At 41.1% G+C, this 14210-nt stretch overlaps 1 protein-coding gene across 4 annotated transcripts in view; it reads left to right on the forward strand.

Annotated features, from left to right (window-relative positions):
• Lrp4 (LDL receptor related protein 4) overlaps window positions 1-14210 on the forward strand; it is a 100902-nt gene that overhangs the window by 52091 nt on the left and 34601 nt on the right. For all 4 annotated transcript variants that reach the window (XM_065219273.1, XM_065219272.1, XM_065219274.1 and 1 more), the window contains exon 3: window positions 5273-6155. In XM_065219273.1, coding sequence (XP_065075345.1) covers window positions 5273-6155 — 883 coding nt within the window. The remainder of the gene's footprint in view (window positions 1-5272; window positions 6156-14210) is intronic.

Genomic DNA, 14210 nt, shown 5'->3' on the forward strand with positions numbered 1-14210 from the left:
CTGGAATTAGGGCCTAACAGCTTTTGTAAACAATGACTTCAATCGATGATTTCTAGAAACTCAAGGCTCGCCCACGCAAACCAACCTCCCCAAGTAACCATCGATGATTTCTAGGAACTAAAGGCACGCCCACGCAGACCAACATAACCATCGGATAGGGAAAGTCTTTCCCTACCCGATGAGGACCCAAGTATCCAACAAGCCCACTAATTCTCCTTTTTGCAATATAAGGCTAATATGCGGCTGATATAAAGCTTAGCATGCCCTATTTTAGCCGTGTATCAGCCTCATAATGCAAAAAGGCGAATTAGTGGGCTTGTTGGTTACTTGGGTCCTCATCGGGTAGGGAAAGACTTTCCCTATCCGATGGTTATGTTGGTCTGCGTGGGCGTGCCTTTAGTTCCTAGAAATCATCGATAGAAGTCATTGCTTACAAAAGCTGTTACGCCCTAATTCTAGCTCTATCTAGAAATGTTTGCTGTGCAAATAATAACTCTCATCTTAAGGCAGCCAATTAGACGAATAAATCTTGATTTTTTGACACCCTGGATATTTACAAACACTGTAATTACAATTGTGATTAAGTTAGGAATACGAAGTCGACCTCACCCCGGTCGTAGAATAATCATTAGTCGTTAAAATGTATACACTTTTTTTGCTTCATTCACTTTCTGATCTGTCAAATACTTCCAACCACTCACACATTCGCACTGTTAGCAAGGGAGATCACGATGCTGTGTGCTCCAACTGACTGGGAGCTTTTGCTCGCTGCTCTCCGGTGTGATTGTTGTTGTTCATGGCCTGCTGCCTGGTTCTCTCGGAGTGCCACCGAAAAACGACGGCTGCGCAGTGCCGAGGTCTTCGCTTTCATTCAACTCTACTTGGTGTTGGGGATGATGGATTTTGGAATTTTTCATGCCGTTTGTCGTTGGAATGGCAGAGCGTAGCGAAAATATAACTGTGGGATAATTGTTTCGTTGAGGCCGTGGGTGAGACCTTCACTTCATCACTTCACTATAGGCTTTCGCGCAAAAGGATATTATTTTAGAAGACTGCCGAACTACGTCGCATGGCACAATATTGAGGGGATACTTTTGCGTGGGCGAACCACGTTTAGTGTGCGGAAAGGCTTGGGCTTTCATCTCGCCTTTGCTGCTGCGTGTGACCTCTTACGGAATCGATTAGCTGTTCCGAACGTTCGTTTGAGATGGATGAATGAAACTATTTATGGAAAAGTTTTACCGCTTCGTCCACTTTCAGGTGGGGACATGGTAGGATGGCGTTGTGCAACGATGCATATAATCAAGGTTGATTGATTTATATAGTATAGCAGCGGTTCTCAAAACTTTCGCTGCCTGCGAACACCAATGAATACTGTTATATCAACAATGGACCGAACATATTAGATTCTAGGATCGCCTAAATGGTCATTAAAACGTCAAAAATTACCGACGATGTGGTCATAAAAACATTAAATGTTGTATGAATTAATTGAGGAGCATGTTAGTGGAATAATTGTATACCTTATTACCAACCAGTGGAAACTAACGATTTTAAATTGGCTCACTATTTGACTAGCCTATTGGACCCAAGCAAATCGATTAACGTACCCTATTCTAGTCGAATTTCTAGTACTACACTATGTTTGTTTTGATTCGCTATGAAAGTTTGACAGATAAAATGAGGGGTTCGTGGATTTTCCTATGTTTCGAGGGGTTCATCGATTAGCTTGGGACCGAAGAGAGTACTAGAGCTGAGCCAAAAAGTTGAACACGTTTCTTCGGGACCTTCTAGTCATAGAGTTACCTCTATCCCTAATAAACAAATATCATAAACGAACTGTATCCCGGATGGGTAAACTATCCCACAAATGGTTTGGATGATACCCCGAACACGTCGTTAAGCTCTCTTTTATGGTTATTTTTATTAGGGATGTTATTCCGTTCGGTTAAAACTGAACCTACCCAAACTCGGGTAAACTATGTTGGGAGTGACAAGTTCACAAATTAACAAAGTCTATCGGATTCAGTTCGATGTTTTCCATTTTTCAACTTGTCACTCCCAACATAGTTTACCCATTTTTGTGTAGGTTCAGTTTTGACCGATCTGGGTGGAATCTAACCCATACTGGTAGCATAGAGGTAACTCTAAGACTAGAAGGTCCCGAAATAACGTGCTCAACTTCTTGGCTCAGCTCTGGTACTATCTTCGGTCCCAAGCTAATCGATTCACCCCTCGAAACATAGGAAAAACCAATAACCCCTCATTTTATCGGTCAAACTTTCATAGCGAATCAAAACAATCATTGCGTGGTACTAGAATTTCGACTAGAATGGGGTACGTTAATCGTTTGCGTGGGACCAATAGGCTAGTCAAGTAGTGAGCCAATTTAAAATCGTTAGTTTCGTATTGATTGTTGCTGGTAGTGGGTGCTTAGCCGTGTAAAGTTGTTTATTATTTTTCTCTGGCTAACCTAAAAAATGTCTGAAATTAAAGCTGTCAAAATAAGTTTGACAGCGATTTGTTATGTATTTTCCTCGGATTTTCACCAAAACGAAAACTTTGACGGAGTAAACAGGAAGAAGAAGAAGAGTCAGAACTGCGTCCGTACCAGCGTTGCCAGATTGTTTTCAAGCTCATCGGTATCAAATGTTTGAAAAATCGGTATATATCGGTATTCACTATTTTAATTGATTTTATATTTTTGCCTTTTTGTAGGCAAAAATTCAAACTTTTGGGCTAATAACGAAGTCGGAAGTCGGAAGAAATTTCCGGGAATATTTGAATTAGTCTCTTATTTTTTTTATCCAGTTCATTTATTTGGAAGGCTTAATCGCGTTAGCTTTACGGAGCCGATAATCCATTGTTCGCAAATCCATTGTTCACAAATCCATTGTCACAAATCCAGTGTAACAAAATTCACTTAATTCTATGTCTAGTAGAAGTTGGGAATTAGTCTCTTAATGATACCGAAAAAAAACTTCCAGAGAAAGAATAAAGAAGATCTTGTTGCGGAAGTTTGCAAGACATTCTAATAAATGTCGGAAAAACATCCGATGAGGATCTTCCAAGCGAAATATGGAGAAAATTCTGGCGAAAACTTTAGAAATTTTCGGAAAAAAATCAGATAACACACCCAGAGGAAAGCAGAAAAGTTTTGGAAATTGGAAGGCAATTGCAGGGGAAGTCATAAGAAGCTCGGAAAAACCTTCCAATAGAAGTCGGAAAAAAATCTACGAAGAATGACTTATGGAGAAACTTCCAGAGGATGGAAGAAACTTTTTTGAGGCGCTGGGAGAAACTTTCTAAGGTAGATTGGAAGAAACTTCTGGAAAAAGGCGGAAGGCAGAGGGCTTACGGAACAGTCGCAAGTAACTTTAAGGATAATTTGGGAAAAAAATCTGGAAGAAATAGATTTCTGGGCGATGTTAGCAACATTCCCTGAAGTTCCTTACATGCTCAAATGATCCAGCAATATTCCTGATATTTATGAAACATCCCTGAGACTCCCTAATTTCTCTGAAATTTTTAGAACATTCCTGAAATGCACTTTGGAATATTACTTAATTCCTTGGAACTCTTCAAAAATTCTTGCAATTTTCCAGAAGTTAATGGGGCTGTTGTGAAGATTACAAAGTTTTCATGAGCCTCTGAAGTTTTTTGGAAATTCCCTGAGTTTCTCGAAACTTCTTTGAAGGTTTAGAAATTTTCATGAATTGATGTGTCCTGATGTTCTCAGAGCTTCCCTAAAGTTATCTCTAAACCATTGCATTTCTATGAAGTTCTTTGGATTTGTGAAGTTTCCAATATATGTCAGATGTTTCCTTAAGTTGGAGTTCTCTGGACTTTCCTGAAATTCCCGGGATCTCGAATTTTAACAGCAGTTAATGAAATTGTCTTTAATGTATAGGAACATACCCTTACATATCTTTAAACTTACCCAAAAGTCCGAACTATTTCTGAAAAGTTCCTGCAGTTTTCTTGAAGCTAATGGAACTACTATAAATCTCTGGAAGCATCCCTGAAGTTCCTGGGAAGTTGAAAAAACTGACGGGATAAGACTAAGTAGGCGGACCCTTCGCAGACTACGAGGCTGGCGACGTGTGGTCATGGATCGAGTAGAGTGGAGACGACTTCTACGGACAGCAGAGGACAACAAGGCGTAATTGGTAAGGTAAGGGAGAAGGCGAAAGAACCTTTCAAGGGAAGCCAGAAGAAGCTTCCAAGGGAAGTCGAAATAGATTTCCGGAAGGAATTGTAAAAAGAGTAAGGTGGATAAAAATTCCTAGCGAAAGTTGGACGAAACTTCGAAGGGAAGATTAGAGAAATTTCAGGAAGTTAACCAATTCACATTTTGATGGATTTATTTGTTCACTGAATAAAACTATTTCCCGATTTCCCCGAATTACCAGGATGTGCCATCAGCAAGAGGCGAGAAAATGGAAGCGTTAGTCGAAAGACTATAAAGCATAAGACATTTTTTAGAGCTGGCTCAAAAATTTGAATGTTTAAAAAGATAAAAGCCTATCACGATAGTTTCAGCGCAAGCGAGCAGTAATGATTTTGATTATTATAAAAAATCGGTATAAATCGGTATTAAAACTCAAAAATCGGTATTCTGAGAAACCTTATCTGTATATCGGTATCAAGTTCTAAACAATCTAAGGAACTTTTTTGATTTTGCCTCAATAGCCCTTTTTAATGCACCATCAACGTAGAGGGCACCACGCGAGTTCGAGAGGAAACGTCAACCAAACTGTTTTTTTTTTTTACATCCGAAGAAGGATTTTGATACAGAATTAAATTTTTCAACTATAGATCAAGTTTTCGAGAATCTCCGATGAATCAATTTATCATGAAAAGTGAAAAAGGGTTTCGCTTCCAATGTCACACTCTTTTTGATGTTCTCACATTCACCACCAGAGATTGAATCGATCGCTTAGTTTCTATTAAAAAGACATATATGTTCATCAACATTTTCGTCGTCAATATTTGTATCAATATGGTTGTCAATACTTTGGAGTATTGACAATATTTTTGCCGGTGTGAAGCATGTTAATAAGTCGATGGTCTCTTCAATATCGAGTTGTGAAGAGTTGTAACCAACAGAAGTTGTTAACAGTCCGAGAAGTGAGCTTGTCCAATGATTCGACACGCAGTTTGCACCCTTGGTATTCTGCCTGTTAGAAGTTGCAAGAAGCTGAAACGCATTTGCTCATAAAATCAAACTCATGCCGGACTAACATTTGCCAATTTCTCTCTTTTCTCACAGTGGTCTGCAACGAGGACACAACGCCCCACCCGCTGGACGAGCATCGACGGTACCAGCAACCGATTTACTACCCCGGCGCGAACCAGTTTGCCGGATCGCGCCAATTCTACCCGGCCGGCAAGGTGAAATCCACCGACGTTCGGCCGAAGCCGAAATTAAACGTCAAACAGAAACCAAACGGCCGAACGCCGCTGCCCCCGGGCAAGATCGTACTGGCGCCTCGTCATCCACCGCCGTTCAGCAGTGGTCCGGAGCTACCGCAGGACGTGCGAAGCCACACTAGGTCCCGAACGCCCTACGTTCTACCGGGGTACGGAGCCAGCCACCATGGCGTCTACCGACTGGCGGGCGGCGAACGGACCGACGACTACCGACCGCACCTCAATGACTGGGGAAGCTCCCAGGTCTTCGTGCCAGAAAATGACCTACTGAACGAAGGCGGTGGCAATGGAGACAACGCACCCGGAGTGGACAACTGCGACATCAAGTGCGAACCGAAAGAGTTCAAATGCGAGAAGAGTTGTGCCTGCGTCCACATGGATCTGCACTGCAACGGACAGGCCGATTGCATCCTCTCGGAAGACGAACAGAACTGCGAAGAGATGCAGCAGGAAATGGTCAAACAGCTGACGGACAGCTGCGAGGCCAGTGGAACGCACGTCATCTGTGCCACGACGCATATCTGCATTTCCAAACATTGGCTTTGCGACGGGGAGGACGACTGCGGCGACTTTACGGACGAAACCCACTGCAACACGAGCCGCCGGGATTGCAGGGATGGTAAATTTATGTGCCAGAACGAGCTGTGCGTACCGAAGGAGTGGGTCTGCGATGGCGATGACGATTGCAATGACCAGTCGGACGAGCGGAACTGCACCAGACAGTGAGTATAGTTTCAGTTTGAATTTATAATGTCGATGTAACAGTTTACGGGCCTTACTTTAATTATGTCACGCTAAATTGAGGAAAAATTAACCCCCGTCCTCCCTTTGACGCGTTTTCCAATACCTAATGCATTGCTTATCACAAAATCTAACCTATAAATATTTAAAATATGTGCTATCACTTTCCTTTATTTAACGTCGGTCTCTGTTCCGCAATCTAGTGCCAATCACCGACGAACATCGATTGCCATCCATTGATGGCAATCGAATGTGCAGGAAGGCAGCTTCCACACCTGCGTAGGATATCGCACCCATTCAACACACATGGGCCGGGACCAACGGCTTTACTTCCCTTCCGAAGGAAGACGTGACCAGAGATTTTTATGCCTCAGAAAAATCCCACCGACCTCGGCTGGGATTGAACCCAGACCCATCGGGGTGTTAGAAAGCAGTCACGCTTACCACTACACCACCGGCGCCGGCTTTATATGTGCTATCACAATACTTCTAATACTGAGTATTAAATACACATGTTCTTTCATTCAACAATTGATCTCTGATTAGTATGTCACCATGATTTATGATCATCGATAAATGCTGTACAGTAAACAATTGGCAAATAAGCCTACAACTAAGTTTTCAGGTGTAAAATATCATGATGCAAAATCCATCCAAGTCCAAGAGATCTAACGACTGGGCCCATCGATAAAAATCTAGTGTTCTTTAATTTTTCTTGTACTAATACGTCATCTGGACAATAGAAATTTGAAATTTTTGGTTGCTAGGGACAAATTGTTAAAAACTACCTTCATTCGAAATTTATGTATGGCTACATCCAAAGTAATACAAATTCATAGAATTATGTTGAGTATACTGCTATGCAACCACAACCAGCAATACAAAGGTTATAACAACTGTTATAGAACATGTGTTTTGCTTGGGAATGGTAGGGACACTTAGGCCGATATTAGGGACATTAACCCTTTGTTATGTAAGCCCGGATATATCCATTCATCAGGCTCAAGCACTCCAACTCGACGATCTATTGGAATTAATCTGTTTCACTGATAGAACCATATTTGTCAGTTGATACCACCTTTGAAAAATCCCACAAGGAACTGTCACTCTGTGCGTGAAGAACCAACCCTTAAAGTCCACCTACATTAGATCCGAATCGGACGCATTGTGGCAAAGTGTCAGCTAAGTCTATTGTCTAGCTGTCAAATTTACGTCAACGCAAAGCAAACGGATTTTAAGTGGGTGGCTTCACAATTGACCAGTATTCCTCAATTGGCCTTAGTTCCGGAGTATTGGCCGGATTCATCTCCTTGGGAACCACTGTGACGCCATTTTCGCAGTATCACTGTTTGTTGGAATTTAAGTAGTGGCAGCCTGCCAACCCAACTAACAATTTTCACAATGTAAACGCTTTACTCATTTCATTTATACAGCCTCAAGCTGTATTCAAACGTTATACGATATGAGGAAACCTTTACTCAACCTCTATACAAGCAAATCTGGCGAACTTAATCAGCTACTTATGGCTGTTGGAACGGTCGGGAGAAGCTCTTATTGCATATCCATTAACGCTTCTATACAGCTGTTATCCTGCTGTTAAGTTGTGTGTGAACTTGAAAGGCGCTTATTCAACCTTTTCCCGGTTATCCAATAATCACTACACAGCTTTCTCTTGAAGCCGGGTTAAATACTGTTTACGCTTTTTATGAAGGAATTTATTGAGTTTATTTTGCTGTGAATCAAATTAATCGAAATTAGTTACAAATCATCACCAAATTATTTACCCTGCACCGGAACCTGGAATCGAACTCGAGACTACCTCATTGGCAAACCTTGACACTACCAACTGTGCTACGCCAACACTTTGAACTTATGTAAACAAATCAACATTCACTTCTACAACAAAATCGCTGAGTAGAGGCTTTATAATAGTACACATGAATCACTTTTCTCGACTAGTTATAAGAGAGCAGAGTAAAAGCTGTAAAACTGCACACGTCTAAAAATAAACCTAGTTGACTGTGAAAATGCTTCCGAAGTTGCTCTAACACAGTTTATTAGCTGAGTACAGGATGTTTAGTTGTTGAAAAAGCACTTTTGATGTTTATGTTATTCAGCAAGAGTGGTTGGTTGTGTAGAAGCCACCAAATGAGTAATATATTCACTTTATTAGCTTTGTTTTGCAGTAACAAGTTGAAACTTGATTAGTATGTGTATAAAAGAGACACTCGCGTTTTTTGGCTGTTGTTATTCAGTGCGACTGACAAACTGAATAATGGTTGTTAGAAAGTTGAGTAAACACTCTCCAAAACTACTTTGCTAGCTTTTGCTTGTAGCTGAATCTGCAGCTTCTTTTCAGCTACTTTACAGCACAACGCTGGAAAAGTTGGCTTACAAAGCTGAAAATGTTAGTTGGGTAGTCTCTTCCGTAGGCACTCCTCCTAGTAAATTTGCTGGTTCATGATCAGAAGTGACGAAAGCTTCGCTTGTCAGCCCACAACTGCAGAATGCTTGACAGACAAGGGACTTATTGGGGAATTTCGACTTCATTTTGATTTTACATTCTTCTGGTCAACCGAGGTATAAAATTCCTGCCCAGGAAGCAACCCGGTATTTCTAGCACCTTGAATGTTTTGGTTTGAAATCGCAAGGATAAATCGGATTGAGGATTACGCGGGTGCGCGATTTTTTTTTTTTTGTTCATAGGATAATAAAAGTCTTGTGTTTAAGGGTTTTATAATGCCCTCAAAGGAGGACCAGAAACCTAGCCTTTCGTGATGTGAAAAGCAACGGTCTATCAGCGGCCGGAAAGAGTTGGAACCGGTGGGAACATTGTTGGAGACCGACTATAGATGATGATGAATAAACTTCTGTAGTGTGTTTTGTGTGAGTTGCAGCATTGTTTGTATTAAGGGTATTAATGGGATCTAATTAACTGCTCTTTATCTTGAGCTCACTCGGGAACCTACATTTCGTATTTAGATCTATAAGTGAACTGCTGGTCTGAGTTCCTCAGTCAGTCAAACAGCACGTAATGTTGTGCATAACTTCAATGACAGTTGTCCGGCAGTGCTCCCATTTTATTTACAACAATCGAGATTGTGCCGAATGTGTGCCGAATCTAATTTCGGTACAATGTGCTGAGTGACTTACCCCTTGATCGTAGTAAAGCTTATGATTTTTTTTTTTTTTTTGTGATTAGGCTATCCCTAAAATAAATTGCTCTTATAGAATAACTCTTTTATTTCAATTTTAAGGACTTTTTTCTACTCATTAAAATGCATATTTTTGTTCAAGTAAATGTCTCGTTTAGTCCTTTAATATAAAAGTTACCACCAGCTTTCTCCAAGAATAAACTCATTTTGTTGATATCTTCAGTTAGGGGAAGAAAGGGGATAAAATTCTTGTAACAATTGTCAATTGTCAATAACATTGTTTTTTTTTTTCTAACGAAAATCGGTTATGCGGCTTGTTGCGCTCGCCATAATCTATGACATTAGATGCTAACCATTTGTATGGCACAGTTGTAGAAGCTATGATTTATTGAATTTCCTACTACGTCGCTGCATGTCCCCAAGCAGACCAAGGAAGAAGTGCCACAGGATCAGGTAAAGCTGAGCCAGGAATATCAGGACTATCAAAAGAAGCTCGAACCACCAGATCGCTCGGGAGTTGAGACAGATTTGGGAAGCTCAAATGGCGACTCAAAATCAGCTGGTGACGCTCAAAACTAAGCTGGACGAGTTGATTGGCCGCCAGAAGCGAACACACTCGGACTGCTCTCGGTTGAGGGTTACACAACAGAAATCGGGAGGTGCACCCAGATCGCTTCCGGAAGCACCATTCAGCGTCACAGAGACAATGCGTTTCTGCGAAATAAGAACGTGCTGGTTTAAACGGTTGCCGAAACCCGTTCAATTATAGACAAAGTGTATGTCAGAGCGGATTCGAACCAGACCATATTACACTACTGGAAATGTATCTTCCTTTCATTCCTACGGCTTCAATGCATAGTTCTCTTCGAATATTATCACGCGCCGTTTGAACTTTACGAAAATTATGAAAGCTCACTTTATGCTGACCATATTTTGAATAACATCCATCCACGCAACATTCAACAGGCATTGAATAACGACTAAAAGTTAAGGGGGTGGTCACTCCACACAGTGTGCCAAAAATACAATTGGGCACACCTGGGCACTCTTATTAAACTTATGTAACTGGCAACACTGTAATATATCTGCGCCTACGCATGTGTCAAAGTTTTAATCATTGTCGTTGACACAATCCAATTTTTGGTTTCATAAATGCAACCGCGAATTTCTGGCCTAGTTCCAACCGGTGGAAACTAACGATTTTAAATCGGCTCACTACTTGACTAGCCTATTGGTCCCAAGCAAATCGATTAACGTATCCCATTCTAGTCGGAATTCTAGCACTACACTATGTTTGTTTTCATTCGCTATGAAAGTTTGACAAATAAAATGAGGGGTTCGTGGATTTTCCTTTGTTTCGAGGGGTGCATCGATTAGCTTGGGACCGAAGAGAGTACCAGAGCTGAGCCAAAAAGTTGAGCACGTTTCTTTGGGACCTTCTGATCTTAGAGTTCCTCTACGATCTTAGGGTTGATGCATATATTATGTCACGCCCTAAGAGGTAAGGGGGGGTCTAAGATTTTGTGACAAGCAATGCATTAGGTATAGGAAAAACGTCACGGTAGGGGGGAGGGCGTTATTTTTTTGCCCGATTTAGCATGACATAATTAATGCATGGGCCCTTAGTGTAAAATGAAAATAATCATTTTGCATTTGATCCTCAAAATCATCCCCACCATGACGAAGACGAATACTAATATTGACAACAACAGAGGCGATAATGAACATCTAGTCACGCATGAAGAAAAACAAATGATAACTTTGATGCTCAGAGGTAGCCTTGATCAAAAGAATGTTGTTATGTCAAAATTCAAATTCATGCAGGTAGTTGGTCTATCTGTTAAGGTTGTCTTCATTTTCAGCTAAGTTGAGTGTATCAAAGAAATCAGTTATTCAGCACTGCTAACCAGTCTTGAATTGAGATCGAAGTAGGCCACGCTTCTAAATTGACGTATTTTTGTAAAAAATGTGCAGTTGATTGCGTGACGGTGACCATGTGACGAATGTTCCACGAATTCGGCCGTCAGTTTCGCCCGCCTGAAGTACTCTCCGTTTACGGGATTTAAAACGCACACGCAATGCTTGTCAACGGAAACTACGTCGTCAACGAACGCCTGGCAACCAACGAAGTTTTCAGCAAGCCAGCAATGCGTACAGGTTTTTGAATGCCACTCTCTACAAATCTTACGTATTAGCGTGTTCAAATGGGTCTGAGAAGAAATCCACGTGGTTCTTGGCGTTTTGTTAACTCCAAACGGAAAAGTGCAGTGATCCCAACGAATGTCTATCTGAACGAAACGACTACAGCGCTTCAAACTTGGAAATCGATGAAGCCACCCGTGATGTCCTCGCTGATTTTGTTGAGCTTGGGCTATTTGCTGTAAATCCAGAAATGGTCTCATTGGCTGCAAATAAGCTGGAACGTTCGTTTGTCTCTGGTTTGCCAGCAGTTATAATATGTCATTGTATTGCCGCTTTAGCACAACCGTTAAGGGATATCTTCAATCCCTCACTTCAGCAAGCAAAATTCCCTCGCTTTTGGAAGCAATCTACACCCATTTTCAAACGTGGTGATCGTCACAATGTTGTTAACTATCGGGGAATCACGAGTCCCTTCGCTGTCTCGAAATTGTTTGAGATTATAGCGGGTGGAGTTATTCTCGAAAAGCTACATAGCCACTGATCAAACGGATTCATGCCCGGACGATCGGTTACCACCAATTTGTTGACATTTACGTCTAGGTGCATAACGAGTATGGAGGAAAATGCGCAAGTCGATGTAATTTATACTGACCATAACATACTGCTACACAAGTTAACTCGTCTTGGAGTTTCTATGCAATTGTTTTTTTGGTTGAAATCCTACCTTACAGAGCGTGTACTTCGAGTGAAGATTGAGGGTTGTGTATCTTCTCCGTTTTCAAACAAGTCTGGAGTTCCACAAGGTAGTAATTTCGGACCGTTGCTGTTTATTCTGTTCTTCAACGATGCTGCTTAGGTTCTGCACGAAGGATTCAGCTAGTCTATGCAGATGATTTAAAGCTGTACATTGTGGTGCTGCGCACACAAGAGGATTGTTGGCTTCTACAAAACTCGATGACTTTGTTTGCCGATTGGCGCCAGAGAAACAAACTGACTATTAGCATAGAGGTAACTCTAAGACTAGAAGGTCCCGAAGAAACGAGCTCAACTTTTTGTCTCAGCTCTGGTACTATCTTCGGTCCCAAGCTAATCGATTCACCCCTCGAAACATAGGAAAATCCACTAACCCCTCATTTTAGCTGTCAAACTTTCATAGCAAATAAAAAAAACATAGTGTAGTACTATAATTTCGTCTAGAATGGGGTACGTTAATCGATTTGCTTGGAACCAATAGGCTAGTCAAGTAGTGAGCCAATTTTAAATCGTTAGTTTCCATCGGTTGCTATTAGCGTGGAAAAAAGTCAGATAATCACGTTTCACCGCATGGTACATCCAATTTTGTTTGACTGTCATATCGATGGCGATACTCTTACCAGAGTGTGACTGATCTGGGGGTTTAACTTGACTCAAAAATTACTTTTGATTTACACCGTTCAGCGATCATATCGAAAGCAACGCGACAGTTGGGCTTTAGCTTAGCTTAGCTTAGCTTAGTCTGACTGCACGTATCGATAGTTGCACTCCGTGATTGATCTGAACCAGTGAAATTGTACAAAGAATCAACTGAATGGGGCTTGGTAGTAACCTGCCATTCTCAGTGTACATGTTCCAGTGACTCCTACCTTTAAAGATCAATAACGTCACCGGCCACGTCCTTGCAATCAGGTGGGAGAGGGAAGGAATGTTAGTGTGTGACTTTTGTTGTTTTGGGACCGTGTTTACCTCTGCATCCCACAAAAGTCACAGGAAGGAGGTTTTGTTAGTGGGTTAGGTTCGTTGGATCAGGATTCACCTTGATAAGTGATGCGATCTTTTGTTTTGTGTAGTTATTTATAAGTGTTTTCGATTTATGCTCTAAACAGCCGGCTGTCTAGAGATGTAGATCATTATTAGATGTGTGTATACCGATTTAAACCAACAATAAGGATACTGTTGGGGCCCCTCACAAAGTGTGATGATGGTTTATTTTATTTTATCAATGACCAAAATAATTAATTATAAGCGGTTTGAACCGATTTAAACCAACAGCAAGGATGCTGTTGGGGCCACTCACAAAGTGTGATGGTGGTTTACTTGATTGAATATAAAATAATTATTAGAACCGATTTGACCCGATTTAGACCAACGGCAAGGATACCGTTGGGGCCACTCACAAAGTGTGATGGTGGTTTATTTAGTTCGGAAGAAAATGAATATGTATACTTCTTTTTTTTTTATATAATAGAACGAATTTGTACTGATTCAAACCAAAAGCAAGGGTTCTATTGGGGCAACTCACAAAGTGCGATGGTGGTTTATACTATAAGGGCATAAAACAAAATCAAGAGCCATTTCGGTTTACATAGCTTCCTAGACACTCGGCCGCAAAATAATCTTATCCGACGGAAACGTCTCGATCATCGCGCGATTTACCGTATTGATTCAAATTCCGAACAGTGCGTTAAAATCATCCTTTGAAAAACACCTTTTTTACCTAAAATATTGCTGATCCGCTCAGAATGTATTTAAACTCACGACCTATCGTAATATGGACATCCTAAAAGAAAATTTTTCAAAATCCGTCCCATACAAAAACACAAGTGCTCAGAATTTGAGCGTGTTCGTAATATGAATCAGAACGGTACAAACTGTAAAAATACCATTATACAATACATACTGGTATCACGTATGCCCCATTCACATTCACTCATGCATTTTGGGTTCATTCACACTCTTAGTCATCAACGCGACAGTTGGGCT

Source organism: Ochlerotatus camptorhynchus, unplaced genomic scaffold (genome assembly GCF_037179485.1).
Source record: "Ochlerotatus camptorhynchus isolate MF236.1 unplaced genomic scaffold, CSIRO-AGI_Acam_v1.1 ptg000102l, whole genome shotgun sequence".
Classification (NCBI taxonomy): domain Eukaryota; kingdom Metazoa; phylum Arthropoda; class Insecta; order Diptera; family Culicidae; genus Ochlerotatus; species Ochlerotatus camptorhynchus.